The sequence below is a fragment of the Gasterosteus aculeatus genome, chromosome 4 (assembly GCF_964276395.1).
Source record: "Gasterosteus aculeatus chromosome 4, fGasAcu3.hap1.1, whole genome shotgun sequence".
NCBI lineage: Eukaryota > Metazoa > Chordata > Actinopteri > Perciformes > Gasterosteidae > Gasterosteus > Gasterosteus aculeatus.
Window position 1 is genome coordinate 5,263,912 of NC_135691.1, and position 21,360 is coordinate 5,285,271.

The window sequence follows — 21,360 nt, forward strand, 5'->3', positions numbered from 1 at the left end:
CCTCCTCCTGTTGACAAATTATTGCGTCGTACTTTTTAAATGTATTTTTTTAAACATTTACTTCTTTTTTTAATATTGAGTATTTTTCTACACAGGTATTTCTGGAAATGATTTCTGTTATCAAATACTTGTAATAATAATAATAATAATAATAATAATACAAAATAAAGCCTTTCTAGTTGGGGATTTATCTCCTGACAATCAAGATTGAATACTCCATAAAAGCAATATGAAATATTAAATGGTAAAGACTTTCTACGGGAAACATACCGCCTAATAGTCGTTGCCCCAAAGAGTAAGACTACGGTCTACCCAAGTAAATATTAAACATTTAAACATTTTTGTCATTTAGGGGCGCTATTGGACAGAAAACCGAGAGCAAAATAGGGGGAAAGTAGAGCTTTACAGCACATTTAGTAGCGGCAATTGAGGAAAAGAATAGATACAGAAACCAAAATATAAACCTTTCATCAATTGAACATATGAACAAGTATATTATGGATTATAGGATGGAAAAATAGGAAACAACTCTCAAAATGAAATCCAATCTTTAACACGGTTTTAACCATGGCCAAAACAAAATGATGAGCAGATCCAATCAATCAGTTATGAAATATATAAATCATTGTTATTATTAATTAGTTTAAAGTATGAACTCAGTATTTGCCCTGTTATCAGTATCATGTTGAACACCAGGAGCTCTGATCCAGTTGGCAGCAGCATCTCTCTCTTCGTGTGGGAAGGACTAAACCTCGTCCAATGGCAGCTTTTTGGCAGCTCAAGTTAATCGGAGGGGTCGGGGGAGGTTGCTGTTGACACCCTTTCTTCCAGACAGCATCAAACTGTGGACAAAGAGACTTCAGGGGAAGAAGAAGTGACAACATCTCATAGCTGGAAACCAGAGGTGAGTTTTTTTGACAAGTAATGTTGAGCGTGTTGGGTATCGCATGAACAAATCATGGTTTTAATCTGAATATTGAGTAAAGATAATGCTTCAGTGCACACGATAATCCTTTCCAGCATAACTCTTGAAGTCTTCACAGTGACCATTAATGTGTTGTGCAAGTAGCAACTCCTTTCCTCAAAAAAATGAGATTAAAAAGTTTTCATATCTAATATTTCACTCTGTGACTTGATGTTTGTAGAGTAGTAATAGTAGTACTAATCAATGCAGAATGAGGGCAGCTTCAATAACAGTTAAAAAACTACAAATGATTAAAAGTAAATTCAAATCTGGACAAAGATCAAAAGGAGAAGCAAGAAATCCACTTAATGTTTTTAATGATAATCAAACCAGTTCACACTTATCTTCTGTCAATTGACTAATAATTTCATCTCAACTTGCATGTACTGCAAGGTACCGTTTGTATGTGATCTAATGCTGTAAAATGTTTCTAACAAAGTATGACATTTTGTACAAATAGAAAGAGTTTGACTCATGTAAAGTAAAAGCATTTAGTTACATTTTCTCGATTAACAGCTACATTTTTAAGATAATTGATCACCGCTTTGATCAAAAGTAACATTATTAGTAAAGTTATTATTAAAACAAAGTGATACATATTCATTTGGTCACATCATTTGGTAGTTTGTTTCAGTCACATGATGTGAAAGGGCCCCACTTGTGACTCGGATCTGATTTAGTGGTTTCACAGCTCTCAGTACTGTCAAAGGGCGGCTTGTGTCAATCGGCATCATGACGTCATGATTTTAGATTTCTTTGTTGCATCTTTTTTTATATTTTAGTTTTTCGTTCATCTGTTCCAGGGAAGCCCTGTCCTAATCTACTTTTCAAAAAGTTCACTTTACTTTGTTTGTTTGTCAAAGTCCAGACTTCATGGATCAAGAAGCGCATTTGCGTCCAGATGACGCTAAAGACCTATTTGCCCTCATCAGCCGAGCCCTGCAAGGCCTCCAGGATGCTGTCGCCACGGTGATCTCGCACGCCCGTCAGAAAGCCGTGCAGGGATTTGTTCTGTTCTTTGTCGTCACCCTGCTCTTCTTAATCTCTGCCTTCTTATACGGCAGCTTCTACTACTCCTACATGCCACTGGCGGCTTTTCACGCACCTGTGCACTATTACTACAGGTGTGTATGTGACATCTCACACACCGACACCGATTAGTTGCGTTGTGTTTGATTGTTGCTTTCTTGTTTTTAATTACTTACGTGATGATTCACTGTGTGCGCAGGACGGACTGTGAATCTCCCGCCTCTTTTTTGTGCTCTTATCCTGTGGCCAACGTCTCTCTGATGAGGAATAAGAAACATGTATGTGTGTATGGGAGTGTGTGTGTCTGTGTGTGTGTGTGTGTGTGTGTGTGTGTGTGTGTGCATCCATTAATGCATCCACTGTATGTAACGGTTTTAAAACGTGTCTCCAGGTGCTGACATTCGGTCAGCCCTATGAGATGTCTCTGCAGCTGGAGATGCCCGATTCTCCGACCAATCAGGAGCTGGGGATGTTCATGATCAGGACGACCTGTTTCTCCCGGGGAGGACGGAGAGTTGCGTCCTCTGCTCGCTCTGTGAGTCCTTGATTTGTTCAGCTCCCAGTGCCTCATTGCCAAAACCCGCCAAACCCAATCGTTCACGTTCGCATCGCTGTGTGTTTCTCAGGCAACAAAGCAGCTGTCCGCCTCCAGCTCTCGCTTTGTGAGTACAGCGCAGACGCACAATGACCTTTTAACCACACAGCCTGGTCAGAGCCAGGCCGGGGCTGCTTACGCTCGCTGCGACCGAGGGTGATCTCAGTGCTCAGGTGATGGAGACAACAGGGCAAACATGTGAACTAAGGCCTGATACCACAAACACATGGTGTGAGTAGAGATCTTCCATGAATAAGGGATGCAAACGTGGATTTAAATTCATTTCATTAAACACGGAGGGATCAGTAAAGAAAAGCCTGTATATTGTGAGGGAGCACAAACAGTCCTCTAAATACGTATTAAATAAGTATTGATATGCTACTTTTTAGGGCTGTGTTTTGTGATGGTGTTACTGTAAATGTTTTGGAGGAATCACCTACGAATCACTTTGAATATAATCCACAGTTTTTTCAACGGTAAAAAAAGTTTTTGGTTTACACAAACTGAATTCTGCAGAGCTATCCACACATTAAACTGGGCACCCAACCGAATCGTTGCGTTTAATTAAAGCTTTTGCATTCATGACAACATCCAATCAACCTTTCTTGGAAATTCATCCTTCTGGGGACCTTTTGAATGAAAGAGCCGATTAACGGAGGATGAATGAATGAAGGTGTGTATATGTGCCTGTGACTGGTTATCCGTGCTGATGTCAGGGCGTGCTGCGATACCGCTCAGACCTGCTGAGGTACCTGGGAACGCTGCTGTTCCTCCCGGCCTTTCTGACCGGGGTCGCTGAGCAGAAACAAGTGCTGCAGGTGGAGCTCTTCTCGGACTTCACGGACGACCCTGTGAGTCGAGCCTCGCTTCGTGAACGTGACGCGAACGTGTCAGTGTACTTTAACCAGCACGCAGTCCACCTTATCGCTCCATCTTCATGCACGCAGTATTTCCCCTCGATGACGGCCGTCATTGAGATCCTGTCCAGCAAGGTGCAGATCTACTCATCTCAGCTCCTCATTCATGCTCACTTCACTGGCATGAGGTAAGACGTGTACCCCGTTATACGTCACACAGACCATCGCATAACAAGGCTACAGCACAAAATTAGACTGCAGTAGAATTAGAGTTGACGGGCGACTTTTGCGCAGCACAGAACGTCTACTGTTTTTGTAACAGCTTATAACTGCAGATAAAACGGTCGCTTATTTCCGCATTTTTCCTTCTGTGATAAAATCTTGTCTCAAATAAGCAAAACTAAAACTCATTTGACTGAAATTACATGTTCCTTCACTGTAAAATCTCCCTCTCACGTCCACACCTTACCGCTCTCACTGGAGCACAACATGTCGACGGGTGTTTGTGTGAGGAAAATATTACAAATGGCATTTAAGTAGGAGTCAGGCTGCGAGGACGACTTTTACCACCAACTTCATAATTACTTGGTTTATTTTTCTATGCCAGATACTTGTTGTTCAACTTCCCTCTCCTGTCAACCATGGTGGGCGTGTCCACGAACTTCATCTTCCTCAATGGCGTCTTTGCCCTCTGCTACGTGCGGCTGGTGTTGAGAGTGGATTGGCGAGCGGGGCAGGTGAGAGGAGAGGGCCGTTACCGCAGAGAAGGTTTCACTGCGACCGCACACGCCCCGAGAGACGTCTTTTACTCTTTGTTCATAGATGGCATCAGATGGACTGCCGTCAGATGGGGATGAGAACACAAAGAACCACCAAGAAGATGCTGCAGGTGCAAAAAAAAGCACAGGCACAGTCAATTTCAGCTTTTTTGTTGTTTGCATCAGTGATGAAATAAAACAATAACTTCCTTCACAGGTACTGAAAGGCTGTTGTCCCCTTCAGACGACTCCAAAAAGCCGGAGCCGAGCGAGGCGCCACCCACGAGCGCCAACGAGGAGGTGCCGCCCCGACGGGCTCACGGTCAGGTGGACTCGAAGGAAACCGAGGCAGCCTGATTATTACAGTAAAACAAGATCTGAGATGCTTCTGAAATCATGTACACACTGCAGAGCGACGCTGCTTTAAATGTACATGTTTGACGCTGCATCATGTCATCTGTGTTTCAGAAGTCAATTTTCACTGAAAAGGAATTTAATCTTTTAGTGCAGGATAATACATGTTTAAAAGGAAAGTTAGAGCCATAAATAGAATACGTTTGACAAAAAAAATATTGTCTTGTACTGTTTTGCTTTAGTATTAATGATCTCACCAGCACCTTTGTGACTTTTCATTCTCAGTGTGTTTGATCTGTTGGATAAATATATGATATTAGAATATAAATAAGCACATGAATAAATAAAAATGTGAGGTACCCTCGAAATAGTTGAATAAGCAGACACATTTATTAACACTGACTTAAACCCATTAGCTTTCATGTCAAAAAAGGTTTTCTTTCAGACATGGAGCTTCGTTTGCAAGTCATAACTAACATGCTGTAGCTTAAATACTACTTTACATTGCTTAAAACCTTTATGTCAAAATGTTCTTATAAGTGTAAAAAACGACCCCCCAAAAGTATTAAAGTATTAACTTTAAACCTGTTCAAAAAAAAAAAACTTCTGTCAAACTGCAATAAATCTTGAAAAATGTTTATCAGAGTTCTTGTTTGATTGAGTGGTCAGAAAACAGTGAGGGCACGAAGAACACGGTGCCTCCCTCCACCTGCGCGCGGTGTGTCATTCCTGGATGTCCTCTGGAAGCTTTTGGAACCTTCATGACATCACTGCATGCAAAACAAGGTGCGAGCAGCGAGAATGAGAGAGGGACGCAGCTCGCTGGCACAGAGGCACGGAGCGGTTTCTACGGGGGGGAAAACAGAAGGTGAGAATGGACACACGGTCCGTGTAATTTGAAGACGCCTTTAAAATACTGCTTACAGAATTGTCAACAAACAAATACCCGGACAGCGCAAACATTTCCTTGTTTTGTGCAAGCACGCGTTGAGTGGATTCTCTGCCTACGCTGACACGCAGGACTCCAGCATGGACACGGCTGATCAGAACACCACGGGGGGGATGGAGACGGAGAGCCAGCAAACTGAGGACGAGGACTTCTCTGCCATGCTGTCAGATGAGATGGAGCAACAGATGACCATCAGCGAGAACCCGTCCGGCAGCTGCAGGAAGGTCCGATTGAGATCCAGACCCAGGCTGAAGTCCACAAAAAGTTTCCCACCTTACAGTCAGTGTATCGGGGGACTCGGAGAAGACGGCGAGGCGGACGGTCCAATCAATCCGGATTCCGGTGACGTGACGAGGAAACAAGGCAATCAGGTCGCTCGAGGCCCGGAGAGAAAAGAGGACTTTGAGCTGAACGCAAGGCGAGCGAGGGATGAGGTGAAGGCCAAATGGAGGATGAGGAGGAAGGAAAGGCTTTGGGGGAGCCACGAGGTGGACACGGACGGTTGGGAGAGGGCGAGGTGGAGCGGGAAAAGAAGCGTAGAAGGGAGCGGAGGGGAGACGGACTGTGGGTCGTCCCCAAACAGCAGCTGGAAACACTGGAGGGGGAGAAACTCCATTTTAGAGGCTCACAGACAAGAAGCAGAGGATGGAGAGAGGAAGATGTCTCCCGTCGCAGCGGCAGAGGTGGAGGAGGAGGAAGGGGGAGGGGAGACCCCAGAGGGGGAGGACGAACAGGCCGAGCAGGTGGCGGGAATGAGAGAGTGGTCCTCCCCACATCCAATCCTCTCCAAGCTTCTGCAGGTCTCCTCCACCTCCTCCAGCTCCTCCGTCAACTTCTCCTCGGCAGAGAGCGACGAAGTCTTCAGCGAGGGAGAAGATGTCGGCTCAAAGAGGATGGCGTTCAGGAAGGTGAGATTAGACGACACACAAAAAGATATTCAGGGGCGTTTTATGCACCAGTCCGGCATCACTTCTGTGCATCTGGCTGCTGGGGTTCTCCACAGGAGAGGCTCACTGACACTATATTTCGTAACTGTTCTATGCACATTTGGTCCCGGTACATTTGCATTGGCTTGAATGAGGACTTTGACAAAGTCCGATTTGAATAGCGTTTGCATACCTGTCTGCTGCAGCTGCAGATATGGACGTAGAAGGGGTCAGTTAGTGGGAGGAAGTGTGAGCCTGCGAGGACCGAATACAAGACTATCATTAAATGACATGAGAAATATACGCATCTTCAAAACATTTTGCTCCTGCGTGACCAACAACAAAAGCCCTTGTAAACATTTGCTAAGTCGTAATCTAAACACAACACAGACATTTCCCTCAGACTTGTCAGTGAGGCCTGTCAGTGCCTCTACTGAGCATGCTCGGCTCCGCTGTGGCTTCCCGCGTTTGTTGTTTTGGTGATTCATGCCTTTGTCTTGTGGCGGCTGTTTTGTGTATATGCAAAACAGAACTTAGCTGTCGAGCTGTGCGCTGTGCAAACACCGTACGCACCTCATAACAGTTTTTTACGTGGACGTAGAAGGCGTTTGCACTCTTTAATCTCTCCCAACAAAAGCCCCTCGTTCACAGTAGGGCCTTGATGATACGCTAATGTCACGCTACATTGGCCCTTTAAACAGCAGACATATTGTCATCTCAAAGTAGGAAAAGTACAGATTTGAATAGTAAAATGAATAATGAAAGGCTGAATTTCATTGTCACACTGTCATGGCTTGATGAGACACCTTCTCCGCTGTGAAAGAGGCCTGTTAACGCCTCGCAAACATGGGAAGCCCATACTTTAGCCTTCATGAGGAGGTGGTTCTGTCACCGCTGGCCCCTCACGGCAACAAGGCCCGAGTTGGACCCCACCTGCTAGCTGAGGCTTTGCCACTCACATGCATATAAACGACAAAGTGAAATATCGATAGCCTGCAGGTGAACTTACTTTTCTCCTTGTGCTCTTAAAAAACAAAGCGGGAAAGGCTCTACGCCTCGTTTGTCTCGCATGCAGCGGTGCACATAATCTGCTATTCTTTTGTGCCGCAGTGCCGCTCCTGGAAAACCTACATGACCATGATGCACTGGTCGCTGCGGCGGCAGAGCTCCTGGGTCCAGCTGGCTGGACATCAAGGCACGTCCAACCCGAACCTCCTCAGTGACTACTGTGTTCACCACATTACTGCACGTGTCTGTACACTACTGCATAACAGATATAGTTCATATATACATATATGTTTATGTTCACTTTTCATTGGATCAAAGAATCTCATAGAAGACCACGACACACAGACGTGATTGTTCCCTCGTGTTTGAACCTACAAATCACACGGGAACACACACTGACGATGATATCTGACCGACTTTATTACTTTATGCCTCGCGGCTGCCAGGTTCCCTCCAGCTGAGTGACGGAGGGGAGGTGTTGAAACTCTACAGCGAAGTGGAGGCGAATTGCCTGGACTGCCTGATGCGAGACCCGCTGAGACCCTTCGTCCCCCAGTACCACGGCTTGGTCACCAAGGGGGAGCTCTGCTACATCCGCCTGGAGGACCTGCTGAGCGGCCTGAGGAAACCCGTCATCATGGACTGCAAGATGGGAGTCAGGTGGCTTATTATTTCTTTCTGCCAGAGAGTAATGGAGCAGTGATGCAAGACACTAACTGACCGTGTGGAAATGAGTCCAGTTAGTGAAATCAATCTGTTCTATGTATGTACAACATGAGAGTTTCCTTCACAGGACATACCAGGAGGAGGAGCTGGTCAAAGCCCGGACCAACGCCACGCTGCGGAGTGATATGTACCAGAAGATGGTGAAAATAGACCCGTCCGCTCCGTCAGCCGAGGAACATGAACAGGGAGGCGTGACCAAGTCCCGGTACCTTCAGTGGAAGGACACGACCAGCTCCACGGCCACACTGGGCTTCAGGATCGAAGGCATCATGGTAGGATTGAAGGCCAATGAAATCCCGGCACAACTCAAAGATCCTATTTGCAGTGTCTGATTCTCAACAATACGTCTGTGCTGTTGTGCTCTTCTTGTCAGACGGAGGATGGCAGTGTGCAACGGGACTTTAGGAAAATTATGACTTTGGCTCAGGTCACGGAGGCCCTGCTCTTCTTCACCAGGAGACAGCGGGAGATCCTGGTCAGTTCTACCCGTTATGAAGACACCGCTAAAACATCCGTCCTAAATCATACAACAATCAGCACAAAAAAAAACAACTGGATTGGACTTGCTGTCATTTTACTATGTGCTTTCCACCCAGTTTATTATGTACCTGCGATGTGTGCTAAACCCACCTGTGCTCGTCTGTGCTCTCAGGAGGCCTACCACTCCAGACTGCTGGCCCTAAGCGATGCACTGAAGAATTCATTGTTTTTCAGAACCCATGAGGTTGGCTTAAACGCAGATGTTTCTTTTCCTGTTCAATTCTGCTTTAGATCGTTATTAAAACCACATTGGTCTTTGGGCCGATGTCATCATCTATTTCTTTGACCCGATCAGGTGATTGGCAGCTCGCTCCTCTTCGTCCACGACCACAGCAGCAGGGCCAACGTGTGGATGATAGACTTCGCCAAGACGACGCCGGTGTCTGACGCGAGCCGGCTCAGGCACAACGTCCCGTGGGCTGAGGGGAGCAGAGAGGACGGCTACCTCATCGGCCTGACCTCCCTCATCACTTCTCTGAGTCAGGCCATCAGCGTGGCCTCCTGGCAGCAGGAGCACAGCTGTCGGGAGGACAACAGCGTTGTATGAAATACCCAAATATACACAACACTCAAATCCAGGGTCACGTGGACAAAACCGATGATGGGAGACTTTGGACTTTTGACTGACTCGTTCAGTAGAAGAGGAGGATTTCTTTTGACAGGAATCTGTCTTTGTGTGCTGAGAAAGAGGAGCGATAGCGGTATGAATCAGTTCAAGTCTGCAGGAAACTGACTGATGTCTTGCATTTGTACATCTGGTATGTACATTCACTAACAGTGCGTATTTCACAGAGGACCAAAAACTAAATTTCCGTCAGCTGGTCTGTAAAATCTCAGGGATCTTGTCGCTCGTTGCAAAACTGGTTATTTGTTTACAGCAACAAAGGAAACCCTCTCTGGCTTAACAGAGTCATGGTTTATAAATGATACCAAACATGCACGCATATAGATCGACGACCAAGCTGAGTGAAAAGAACAATGATCGCTTCTGTCCTCTCCTTCTCTAGAAGTACACGTAACTAATACCCAGAAACCGTCCAACTACTACGCCAACTTTAAATCTGTCCTAATAAATCCTCCCGTTGTGAAGTCTGTAATTATTTTTTGTCTTATGGAGCTTTTAATTCACCTTTGTGGTACATTTGTATTTCCAGCTCAAATGTGTTTTTAATTTTTTCTTTATACCACAGAGGAACAAATATCGGACACACTTCTATATTGCAACACAATTCGTCTGCAGCTCACAATTTACCATAAATATGATTTAACACCCGTTTAACGTGTACAACCGTTATTAAGTCACAATGTAATCACCCGCTGCTGGTAATTACGTGGACATGATAAACCGCTGCCTGTTATATGCACGATGACCACCAGGTGGCGCCGTGTTGAGGAAAGTGAGCGGGACCTGCGGAGGAACCGCAGCGGGACGGAAAGCGGCCTCACAAGTGATCGCGGCACTAGGCATCATGGGGAAATATAAAATCTTGTGAAGTGGGTTGAGGTACCTGATCGGTAAATGTCGTTCGATAGTGTTATTAACGAAAGGCTCGCTGCTAACTGCTACTAGCTAGTTAAACACTGCCTAGCAACCGTGGAAGTCCAGCTAACAGCTAAGTTTTTAAGCGTCTTTTTTGCATCGGCAAGTTTACATTTTTAACAGTTTTCCAGACTGTTGAAACAGGAGAGTTGTACGGCATGGATCGTCGCGTGGTTGTGTCTGAGAGAAGCTACCCGAACCTCGCCGTGGTGACGCATGTCTTGAATGACGGTAAGTGTTGTCCACTGATTAGGCCTTTCACCCAAGCGCACAGCCTCTGTTGTCTTCAGTCCAGTAGAGACGTGTGTGTGCGTGTATATTTAGCTGTTTGCAGAATATAATTCCACACTTCTGAAGGGTTTACAGAGGTACATATTTATAAACAAATACAACTTGTTTAGCTTCATAACCTTGGGGGTTCAAATGGACCTTCGCGGCAGCCATAGATTTTGACTTGTCATAGCACGTGTTCAGTCATTAACCTGAGTGACATTAATGCATGGACTGGAGCAGGACCTTCACCCTCAGTGGACATTTGCCATCAGTGATGATGAATTGACTTAAATCCACATGTAGTTCTTCTACTAGGATGGGGGAAAAGGTCAGCATCACGGAGAGGCAGAGCATACATTTTGCCCATTTTACATCCCTATCTTTAGTTGAGTTTATCAGAGAAACTCAAAGGGTGTTCTGTCGGACTGGAGATTCAGTCAGCATCTATAGTATATGAATATGTCTGATAATCAGTTTAATTTTATGTGCACATGCTTTATTTCGATTTCAGATCGTAAACATATTCAACATGAATGAATAATTTACGTTTATGTTTTGAATGTATTTGTAGTTGAAGTAAAATAAATGATTAAATGTAATTTAATATGCATAACAGTAGAATTTGTGTGGTGCACACTGAATATACATATATCATCTTTAAACGAGGCGTCGTATTTGATCAGAATATAACTTAATAATAGCTATGCAGATACGACTAGGATTTAATGTGACCGGTACAGATTTAAGACCATACACTTATACACGAGAGCTGTATATTTAACGAGTCTTTGAAACATCCTAGGGGTTGATAATATATTCGTAATTTAAAAACTTTTTGTCTACAGACGTTTGTTTAAAAAACCTGAGCCGGGTTTAAAGACATCGGTCTTCGTCTGTCTCTGTATAAATACAACCTACAGGCACTTAATAATACTATTAACATATCATTATGGTGATTATGTAACGTTAGAGCAGAAAACCGAGTGCTGAGGGCTCCATTCATGGTGCCTGGTGGTGGTCCGTCACGGTACCGAAAACCTCCAGGTCCAATTTGGTTAAGCTAGTTAGCTAACTAGCTTAGGAGCTAGGTACTGGCTAACTAGCTTTGAGTAAGCTAGGTAGCTAACTGGCTTCCGCTAGCCATAACGTTGAATCAACTTCGAAGCTGACAATTGCAACATCATACACTTTCATAGTTTGGTACGTTAAGGTCTTCTGCGTTGTTGTTTTGACTTTTTAACCGCAGATTCCAAAGTTGTAATGTTTGAATTTCCCACGCCGTGTCTTTGTCCCGGAAGAGAATCTAACGTATACTAAAGACCGCCTTGTATTTCCGTTGTCTTCTCGGCAACGCGCAGCAGTTAGCTTAGCCGCCAGCTAGTTAAAGAACACACGCACGCACGCACACCGGTCACGTTGTGCCCGCCTTTGTGTTTCCTCTCACACAAAGACCCCCCGATTTGGGATGTGTGAACTTCTTTCACAACTTAGCGTTTTTGTTTCGTAAAAGACCGAAACGAAGCACCGCTTCAATTTATAATTTCGGCGAGGGCTGTGTGTGTTTTTTTCGTCTGACACTATCCCATAAATATGGCGGACGGCGGACATTACTACAGCGGTAAGAGACTTCACCTTAACGTTACGTCTTCTGTGCCACTTGTATCTTCAGACCAAGGGGACTTCACGGTGAGGAGACAGGTCATGAGCTCTGGTTGCATGTCCCTTCGAGGTAAAATCATATCTGCCCCCCCGGAGATCCCTTTGTTACTTGATACAGTATTTACCCAGTGCTTCATTAGCACTAATTTTAAGTATTTTACGCATTGTTATAAAATAGAAGATGGTAGTGAAACGTAAACTCTTAATACAGAACGAGCATTTGATTAATTTACTGAAAAATTGATTTATTAATTAAATATATCAAAACTGACCAGCTTTTTAACTCTCCTTCCTTTCTCAGAGCATGATGACAGAACTGCACCGCAGTTCCGCAACCGTAAAGGCCGAGGGTCCCACAAGGGTCGGTCCTATGACCGGTCCCGCAGAGACCGTCAAAGGGGGGGCCACTCCGTAGGCTTTGGGGGTCCGGGGCCACGGTCGAGGCTTGACGATATTGATGCAGATGTCACTATGAGTGACAGCTCCCAGGACAACAGCTCCCAGCACAGATTGTAAGTGTTTAACAGATAATAGTCAAAATAATATTCGGAATAGTTGTGACTAGGGGTGTAACGATTCGATTCGAATCGCGATTCATGGTTGCCGATTCGATTCATGGACGATCTGGGTTAATTTAGAACTATTCGATTCAGTGACTTGAAATCGATTCAGTAACTTTACTGGACAGTGCAGGCAAAGTTTCTGAGATCCCTGTTGTTTCTTGTAAGGAAATCAGGTTTAAATTTAATTATGGATATTATAAACAAGCAAACAACAATTAATGGCAAATGTAGGGTCGCATGTCTTTACAGCTAAACTTGGCAATTGTTACTGTGATGTTGAGTTTGGTGCTGGCGAGGCCTGAGGTGTCTGCAGAGCTGGAGTTACCTTCTGCTGCAGCGGTAACACCTCCGTGTTTGCAACAGCCGAAATATTTCCACGCGCTGGATCGATGAGTTGGTTTGTAAATGTCTTGCTCGCAGTCGCCTCCTCCACGCTGTGTTGAGTTTCGCGCGGCTGCCGCTGCGTACTGATGACGTCACAGACAGGCAGACTGAATCGAGTAACGTTTAATGTGTCTAAAGTGCTAAAAACAAACAAACAAACACACATCCATACCGTTTTTGTACTTAAATCCAATGTGCAGTTTCCAAGTATCGATACAATCGATTATGTACCATTTCAATCGATTTGTAATCGATATGTCGTCCGGAATGCCGATTTGCGGAGCACAGATCGATTCAGTTGGATCGCAGGAATATAAATCGATTAATCGACTCAGTGAATGAATCGTTACACCCCTAGTTGTGACCCACAGACGACAAGACGTGAATCATTTCTTGTGGATCTGTTTCAACCACGCGGAGGAAGACACAGTCACAGGAAGAGGAAGAACTTGCTCATTAATCTGCTCTCAGAATATCAAACAACCCACTCGGAACGGGCCTGTCGAAAAACAATCCAACGGGAAAACTGTCATTTAAGCCCAATTTAGTACTCTGTCTGAATGTAGCTTCACTGATATCAGGGGGCTTTTTTATTTGATCTTATTGGTGACTCATCGACCACATATTGATTTTGACTTTTGTTTAGAGATCTCTGCCTGTTGCAAATTCTGAGATTGCAATAGTACTGAAATTATTTTATTCAATTCAATTTTTGTTTTTCATCACAAATGTAGCTATAGATTCCCGTTTTATGTGAAAGTTGTTTGGATCACAAATGATGACGTGTCACAAAAACTGGGCTAACGTGATGGACAACAATTTCCGAGGCAGTGACACGGTGTCCCTGGGAAAGGACTGCTTGGATGTTTTGTGAGGCAGGACGTGGACTGGAAAAGAATTGTGTTGTCTCTGTGGTTGATGCAGTACAGTTTCAATATATATTCTTGTTTTCTATTCTCTAGTAACCCATACGGGAGGCCTTTTCGGAAAGGAGGAGATGGCCGCTTTGACCGAGACAGGCGACAAGGCAAAGGGGGCGGAGGTGGTAGAGGAGGTGGCTTCAGAGGAGGTGCTGGCAATGGTGGAGGAGGGAGGAGCCGGTCCGGCTGGTTCAAAGTGACAGTGCGTATTGTAACACTTACCATACAACGTTGTTGATGTTTCTACTATGTAAGCTGTTAACAAACTCATGTTTGGCCTTTTCTTAGATACCGCATGGAAAAAAATATGACAAGAAATGGTTGTTGCCTGCTCTTCAGAACATCTGTACTGTTCCCTACACACCTGTACAGGTAGGTTTAATGCTCTCTTATGATTACCAGTTAGAAGGAAATCAATCAATCTCCAGCTATTTATACAACTTTTTGTAAAAGGATGATTTTAAGGAAATTTTCGTTGAATTATTTTCTCTCTCCCCTGTCTGTACAGTATCATGTTGAACATAACAGAGTCCACTTCTATGTGGATGAGTCCGCTGTTGCCACTGCGTTGCACAAATGTTCTCACAAGATCACAGACACAGATGGCTATAAGGTAAGCGGTTGATAAAGGAAATCTCAGTCTTAATTCTTGAATCTTTTAATCCTTAAAGAGCAGTCTTTGGAGATGTAACGTCCGACTACTGATGACAGCATGAATCTTAAAACGCGTGTGTACAATACATCTCTTATTTACTATGTTCCATCCTGCCGTGCGATATTTGTTTCTTCAAGGTGGAAGTACACGTCAACCCGAGCGCTCCGCCATCCTTCCTCATCACCGAGCTGAAGCCTGAACACTTGGAGCACCTGAGGGTGAGCGGGAGGAAGTGACAATCTGTAGGGGCTGAAGCCTTTTTGGATGCCTGTAGAAGTCTCGCAAATATTGATATTTAAACCTACAACTTTGGAGTCTCTGATAATATGGTAGCATATTGTTCAAAATATCCAAACTATAAGGGTAAAATAGAAGATTGTAGTGACATGTACGAGTTCATTTAATTGCTAGCCCTCAAAGTAACCCGTATGATTTATTTTTGCTGTTTTAAATGAGACCTCATGTTTGTTTTTGTCCTGGCACAGCAATGCATGGCAAAACGTTTTGATGGCTCCCAGCAAGCACTGGACCTGAACAACATCCGAACAGACCCAGGTGATGATGCTCTCCAGTCATATGTTGAACCCATTTCATGTTTTGTGTTTATTTGTGCTAAAACTGTCCATTCTTATGCACCAACCGCAATGTCAAATTCCTTTTATGTCCTAACATATTCCGGTAATAAATGTTCCTGATTCCAGATCTAGTCAATGTTTAATACAACATTTTTACACACATGCTATAGATTTTTTTCTTTCATTACTGTAGTTATTTTCCAATATTTTAACTTTTTTTTTTATTGCCTCCTTTTTTTTTATCCGACAGACCTGGTCTCCCAAAACATTGAAGTAATCTTAAATAGGAAGACAAACATGGAAGCTGTCATCAAGATCATCGAAGAAAACATTCCAGAGGTAAAGGTGTTTTTGATAATTTCGTTTGCCACCTAAGTAACCAACTATTACTGTTGTCATAACGAGTGTGCACGCGGTCGCTGCGTTTGGTTAAGTGATGGTTCAAACTGAATTGGCTCTGTGTTTTCCCAGCTGACGGGCTTAAACCTCAGCAACAACCGCATTCACAAACTGGATGAACTCACCGATCTGGTTTCCAAGGCACCTAATCTGAAGACACTCAACCTTTCCCACAACGAGGTGAGCGTGACTGCTCAGTTGATTAATCGAACAATAACCTTTTGACGTGGTTTGATTTGTACGTCCTCTTCTCCCCCCAACTCGTCCAGCTGAAGTCGGACCGGGAGCTGGACAAGATAAAAGGCCTGAAGCTGGTGGAGCTGTGGCTGAACAGGAACCCTCTGTGTGACTTCTTTAAGGACCAGGCCTCGTACATCAGGTCAGTCAGCGATTTCTGGGGCAGAGGGGAGAAAATTGAGAGGACACAGTGGTGTGACGAGACTAGCGTGCAAGTAGGGAGGTCCTGTTTGACAAATATACAGCAGCATGCTGCGAAGGAAGATCAAGCCAGCCTGTTGTGTGTGTGTATGTGCGTGGGTGGGTCAAAGGCCCGTACTATAACGGAACATTTGGAGAGCTGAGCAAGCTGACATTAACCTTTCTTTCGCTGTGTTTTTGTATACTTGTGTGGAAAGAGAGGTAGAAAAAAGAGCTATGCAAATTCTTTCCCACTGTTGAGTACCATCTCATTTTCACACAATTAACTAAACATGTCTTACTTTACAAAGTTGCTGAGAGGACTTCTAACCCTGATTGATGTATATTTACCCTTCAGCTTGCTTACCGTCTTCCCAGTTTGAGCAGCCGTCCTCTTTGCCTGTTATTCAGCTTCTCTGTGGGACGTCTTTTCAAACATTGGTCAACTTTCTGCTCCTCGGTGATTCTGTGCCCAGCACTCCCCCGCTGAACTCCTGGTTATTTATCCCATAAACTATTGCAAAACGATTACATTGCTCTTGATGTGTAACTCCAACAATAACCACTTGGGGGGGAAAAAAGAACATTTTCTGCTTGACAACCCTTGAACACAATGCACTGTGAACGGCTCCCCAAAAAGATGAATCGACAACGACAATCTTAAGCAGTGCTGCATAACAGTGTAGGCTTGTATTGCAGAGAGGGCAATCCACAATTGTCTTGACAGATGTTTTGACAACAAGGAAAGTCCACAGCCAGTGATTTCCCCTCCCCTCTTAGCACCTTTGCCCACTCTGCCCCCCCCCCACTCCCCCCCACGGTGACAGGCGAGTATGGAAGGCTGGATAGCCCATGACGGGTAAGATCCCACCTGGAAACCCCGGGACAACCTAAGGCAGGCACAGTCACGATTACTCGGCCTCATTCCCCACGAGCACTGACTCGCTGAGAACACGATGAGAAGAAATTGAGACGGTGGGGCTCGACAGAAACAGCTGTTGGGCTGAGGCGGAGAGGGATACGTGTCATTACCCATGACCACTGAAGGGCCGCACAGAAAAAGCAGTCCGCCTCTTCCACTAAGTTTGTTGTCTTTGCCCTAAAACGGGTCTCTGCTGTTCAGTGAAGGAAGTGGAGGGTTTGGCAAACGCCTGTAATTAACTTCTGAGGGAAACGGGTTCTGAACTGGACATCAAAGTCCAGTTTTGCCTGAAATAAGTCGAGTGAGAGATGCGTGAAAAACTCTGTCTGATGTCTGTGACCAGTACAAGAAAGCGAAGAAGTGCGAGCTGAGAAGTCTTGCTTTAAGGCCGGCGCATGTGTCTGCGTCGTTGCACTCGTTTCAATCCATGCTTCTAAAAGTCTTGCGTGTGTTGCAGAGCAATTCACCGCCAGAACAACAGATGGAGTAATGTGTTTTTGTTGAAGACGACCTAGAGTCACGTCTATTTATTTGTTTATTTATTTATCATAGACCTTATTGTCCCGTGCATCGCCACTGCTGCTTTTCATCGCGGACACATTTGTCCCGTATTTTCCTCCACAACTTTGTGCACCTCTCGACCGGCGTTTGTGTCGATCTCCCTCCATGAATCCAACCCGCTTCTACAACCCGCCAATGACGGCTTATATAAGCGGTCATATTTACGCATTTCTTCCGACAAAAGTTCTTCAATCTGATCCTTTTCTCTCGTAAACATTCTTCGTTTTAATAATGGCGGTATTGTGCTATGAAAATGGAAATGTGAGACTCCGTAAAGGACGTAGTTAGCAGACCAATCGGAGCCTTGTGCGCTGCGGGAGGCTAGAAAAATGAAAACGCAGACTCATCTCTTCAGAGTCTATGGGGGCTTTGAGGTGCTTCACTGATTAACTGTGTGCCGTCGGGAAGGCAATGGGATGCGTGGTGGGAATGCTGGTCCAGCTCACTCTGAGGCCGGTTGTCCTTTTGGCTCAGATCTGTTCTCTGATGTCTTTCTTTGCTGATAGTCGTGGGCGCAGACACAACGTCTCTTTCGCATGATGAATGGTGATTGGCATGAATGTTCTTCTGCCAGTAGTCGTGGTTTGTGTGGCTTGGACTAAATATCCTTCCCTCCCCAGATCTGGCGGTGACCTCCTCTCTCCCAGGAGTGCACAACATCTTTATTTCACTAATTCAAACTGAATGTGTTTACTGGTTTCAGTGGAATCTGGTAGATTGTGGGGCTCTGCATGTGTGAGCTAGAAAGAGTGTGCTTATGTTGCTTCCCTGTGTCAGATCTGTGTACCTCCATGTTGGGGGAGAGGGTGAGTATACCTACTGGTAAGTACACTTTGGGGTGGGAGAGGTTTTGATTGGCGCATCATCAACCTGAAGGAAGGATGACTATGTAAATGATAGTCCATTTACAAATGTGTTTAAATGTACCTAAAATACAAACCGTAAACTGCTTCTGGCGCTGGTTGTCCAACTGCATCCATTTACCTGCCTACATGACTGTATTCTCCCAAATCAGTTTGTCAGTTTAAAAAGGAAGACTGAAAGTCACAAAATGAGAATAAATGTGTCGCCAGCTGTGACTGACGGTGTTATCTTCATCAGGGAGCATAATTTATTTTTGTAGTGCAGTTTGTGATATCCTGCTCTTAATTTCTTTTCCATACCAGTGCCGTGCGGCAGAGGTTTCCCCGGCTTCTCAAACTGGTAAGCCCACAAATCCGTCACCCGCGCTTCATCTCTTTGCAATCATCATTATTTGGATTCAATCAAATCAGTCCGCCAGGGCCAATTTCGCCCCGATGCATCTTAACTCACCTGTGGTTTCTTTTTTAGGATGGTCATGACCTCCCCGCACCCATCGGATTTGATGTGGAAACGCCAACCGTTATTCCCCCCTGCAAGGTAGCTTGTTTTGTCTTGTGTGATGCATTTCTAATCTGTCATATATTTTTAAATAAATATATATTTTTAAATTCTGGAATACGTTCACAGGTTTAAGCTGCTTTGTCCTTCAAGTAAATGTCTTCAGGCAGTTGTTGTACCTGACAAATGTTTTTATTTTATCATTATTATGGACAATCCAGGGCAGCTGCTTTGGCTCTGAGGAAATTAAGGTCCTCATACTTCGGTTCCTGGCACAGTGAGTTTCTATTATATATTTATTTAACTGTAGACAATCTATTGGCAACATTCCATTGATCACTGCCTCTGTGGCGGTTGGGTTTTTACCAGTACTGCTTTTAACGCGTTTCATAGAAGAAACCCCAGGAGACACAGGAACAAACGGTGTGACTGTTTCAGGTACTACAGCATATACGACTCTGGGAACAGACAGCCTCTCCTGGACGCTTACCATGACGGAGCGTCGCTCTCCCTCACAACACCATACACCACCCAGAACCCCTCCAGGTAAGAGCGCACAAAGACACACACTCTGACCGTGTGTCAGTGTTACCTCGGATGTAATTTTTGGAGGTAATTAGGTAATTAACTCTTTGTCTGTATTCACATGGCGTCAATCTGTCCCTCCATCCTTTTTTTTTTTTTAGGAGCAGTCTTGGAGAGTATCACAAAGACACTCGAAACCTGAAGAGAATCAAAGACACTAGTGAGTTTACCTCCCGAGCTGTCGACCCGTCACAGCGTCCGAACTGTTAAGATTTAATGAGTCTGTTATTTGAGATTCCTCCTGATTTTTTGATTTTTTTTTTCCTCCTTTCTGATTTCATTCCTTCTCTTAGCGATGCGGTTTCGACTTCTGAAGCACACACGGCTGAACGTGGTGGCTTTCATCAACGAGTTGCCCAAAACTCAGCACGACATCGCCTCATTTAACGTCGACGTAAACACCTTCACGGTGAGATCGTGTTTGTTCTGTCAGCATGTCATTAGCCTTCTCTGTCTGAATAATGAATATGTTTTAATCTTGTTTGTTTTGTTTAAACAGAACACCCTGCTGTCTTTCACCGTGAGCGGAGTCTTCAAAGAAGGTGAGTTGGTGGTCAATCATGATTTCCTATTTCTTCCACATCCACTGCAAGGGGAGTTAGTGTTGGGTTTGATTCTAATGTTTCTCATGTTTGTTTTTCAGTTGCTGTCGATGGTAAATCCCGAGAGTCCACCATGGCTTTCTCTCGAGTCTTCGTCACAGTTCCGGCAGGGAATTCTGGGTATGTTTTTACTGAGCTCCCAGTGGTTTGAATCATATTGCTGTTGTCCTTCACATTTTCCCAGAGGAAAGGTCATAAGACAAAATAAGTAAAATCTGCTGTGGTAGATCCATAAAATTAGGTTGTAGAGAATGAACAATGACATTTTGAATGCAAAATGAAATGTAATTTATTTTTTCTGCATTGTACATATTATTACTGTGCGCAATTATTTTGAGTACAAATGGCTTTACCGAAAAGGGTAAATAATTTTCTTCTACAATAACTAAACCAGAGAGCCAAGCGCAAAATTGCATTTAGAAAACATAATGACAAGTTGGTTCATTTTAAAATGCTGTACTGTTAAAAAAAAAGGGTTACTCTACTGTTGAAACAAATCAAAGGGCCATCGTACTTCACCACAATGAGCTTTTTATTTTTATTTACTGTGTCCCTCTCGTGCCGCAGTCTGTGCATTGTGAACGACCAGCTTTTCATCCGGATGGCCACAACAGAGGAGATCCGCCGGGCCTTCGTGGCTCCTGCCCCGACTCCATCTTCCAGCCCCGTCCCCACCCTCACTGCACCGCAGCAGGAGATGCTCACAGCCTTCTCGCAAAAGTCTGGCATGAACCTGGAATGGTCCCAAAAGTAAGTCGATTGCTCTTTTTTCCCTCCATGTTTTGTTTATATATGAAATTAAGCAAATAATCTATATCAAACCGTTATTCTCTGTTGCAGGTGTCTGCAAGACAACGAGTGGGATTTCAACCGAGCAGCACAAGTTTTCACTCAGTTAAAGGTAATATCACTTCTAGTTTCTCTCTTTGGATTTCTATAAATGTGTCATTATTCATTTAGCAAGATTCTAAAATGCTTTTTCCTTTCTTTTTCCAGACTGATGGCAAGATCCCGGACGTTGCCTTCATAAAATGAGTCGACTCGTGTGTAAATAAAATCTGCAGTAATTTTATTTGTCTGTTTTATTAAAAACTATGTTTATCAAGTTGACACCCAAATGTTTGACTTGACGAAGGATGTTATAAGACCATTTTTGGCTGTTGTGATCTAAGTTTATGGTCGTTTGTATAGAAATCACTACATGTTTTCATAGGAATAAAGACATTTAGCCGATGGT

The 21,360-nt window shown here is 44.2% G+C and overlaps 3 protein-coding genes across 8 annotated transcripts; all 3 read left to right on the top strand.

Moving 5' to 3' along the window:
- The first annotated feature begins 798 nt into the window (after positions 1-798).
- Positions 799-5,193, top strand: LOC120816935 (seipin). 3 transcript variants are annotated; one of them, XM_040172615.2, is made up of 10 exons: positions 799-904; positions 1,828-2,088; positions 2,193-2,271; positions 2,385-2,528; positions 2,620-2,655; positions 3,305-3,439; positions 3,536-3,633; positions 4,053-4,182; positions 4,268-4,334; positions 4,421-5,193. In XM_040172615.2, exons 2-10 carry the CDS (start codon positions 1,838-1,840, stop codon positions 4,558-4,560), a joined length of 1,080 nt encoding a protein of 359 aa, XP_040028549.1. In that variant the 5' UTR covers positions 799-904; positions 1,828-1,837; the 3' UTR covers positions 4,561-5,193. The 3 variants fall into 3 exon arrangements, with proteins under 3 accessions (XP_040028549.1, XP_040028551.1, XP_040028550.1); XM_040172616.2 differs by having other exon boundaries at positions 821-904; positions 1,833-2,088; XM_040172617.2 differs by lacking the exon at positions 2,620-2,655.
- Positions 5,194-5,333: 140 nt separating this feature from the next.
- On the top strand, positions 5,334-9,401 carry LOC120817017 (inositol-trisphosphate 3-kinase B). Its single transcript, XM_040172746.2, has 8 exons — positions 5,334-5,425; positions 5,578-6,414; positions 7,543-7,627; positions 7,887-8,100; positions 8,234-8,438; positions 8,540-8,641; positions 8,819-8,890; positions 9,002-9,401. Exons 2-8 carry the CDS (start codon positions 5,587-5,589, stop codon positions 9,251-9,253), a joined length of 1,758 nt encoding a protein of 585 aa, XP_040028680.2. The 5' UTR covers positions 5,334-5,425; positions 5,578-5,586; the 3' UTR covers positions 9,254-9,401.
- A 597-nt stretch (positions 9,402-9,998) lies between these two features.
- Positions 9,999-21,357, top strand: nxf1a (nuclear RNA export factor 1a). Of its 4 annotated transcripts, none has more exons than XM_040172613.2 (22): positions 9,999-10,477; positions 12,189-12,248; positions 12,480-12,690; positions 14,088-14,247; positions 14,334-14,417; positions 14,554-14,658; positions 14,838-14,918; positions 15,186-15,255; positions 15,526-15,614; positions 15,747-15,854; positions 15,944-16,053; positions 18,741-18,777; positions 18,907-18,975; positions 19,158-19,213; positions 19,375-19,482; positions 19,623-19,681; positions 19,815-19,930; positions 20,021-20,063; positions 20,165-20,243; positions 20,691-20,873; positions 20,964-21,024; positions 21,120-21,357. In XM_040172613.2, the coding sequence occupies exons 1-22, from the start codon at positions 10,405-10,407 to the stop codon at positions 21,156-21,158; spliced, it is 2,001 nt and encodes a 666-aa protein (XP_040028547.1). In that variant the 5' UTR covers positions 9,999-10,404; the 3' UTR covers positions 21,159-21,357. The 4 variants fall into 4 exon arrangements, with proteins under 4 accessions (XP_040028547.1, XP_077956696.1, XP_040028548.2 ...); XM_078100570.1 differs by lacking the exon at positions 9,999-10,477 and adding an exon at positions 11,361-11,719; XM_040172614.2 differs by lacking the exons at positions 9,999-10,477; positions 12,189-12,248 and adding an exon at positions 11,658-12,137.
- Positions 21,358-21,360: the final 3 nt, after the last annotated feature.

What these genes read in the sequence shown, in the direction of transcription:
- nxf1a (XM_078100569.1), top strand. Translation starts at nt 12,110, where the DNA reads ATGGCGGACGGCGGACATTACTACAGCGGTAAGAGACTTCACCTTAAC. An exon ending in AACACTTGGAGCACCTGAGG is followed by an intron (nt 14,919 to 15,185) that starts GTGAGCGGGAGG and finishes GTCCTGGCACAG; the next exon opens with CAATGCATGGCAAAACGTTT. An exon ending in AACCTGGAATGGTCCCAAAA is followed by an intron (nt 20,874 to 20,963) that starts GTAAGTCGATTG and finishes TCTCTGTTGCAG; the next exon opens with GTGTCTGCAAGACAACGAGT.
- LOC120816935 (XM_040172615.2), top strand. Translation starts at nt 1,838, where the DNA reads ATGGATCAAGAAGCGCATTTGCGTCCAGATGACGCTAAAGACCTATTT. An exon ending in CGGACTTCACGGACGACCCT is followed by an intron (nt 3,440 to 3,535) that starts GTGAGTCGAGCC and finishes TCATGCACGCAG; the next exon opens with TATTTCCCCTCGATGACGGC. An exon ending in TGGATTGGCGAGCGGGGCAG is followed by an intron (nt 4,183 to 4,267) that starts GTGAGAGGAGAG and finishes CTTTGTTCATAG; the next exon opens with ATGGCATCAGATGGACTGCC.
- LOC120817017 (XM_040172746.2), top strand. Translation starts at nt 5,587, where the DNA reads ATGGACACGGCTGATCAGAACACCACGGGGGGGATGGAGACGGAGAGC. An exon ending in TCAGGATCGAAGGCATCATG is followed by an intron (nt 8,439 to 8,539) that starts GTAGGATTGAAG and finishes TCTTCTTGTCAG; the next exon opens with ACGGAGGATGGCAGTGTGCA. An exon ending in TGTTTTTCAGAACCCATGAG is followed by an intron (nt 8,891 to 9,001) that starts GTTGGCTTAAAC and finishes TGACCCGATCAG; the next exon opens with GTGATTGGCAGCTCGCTCCT.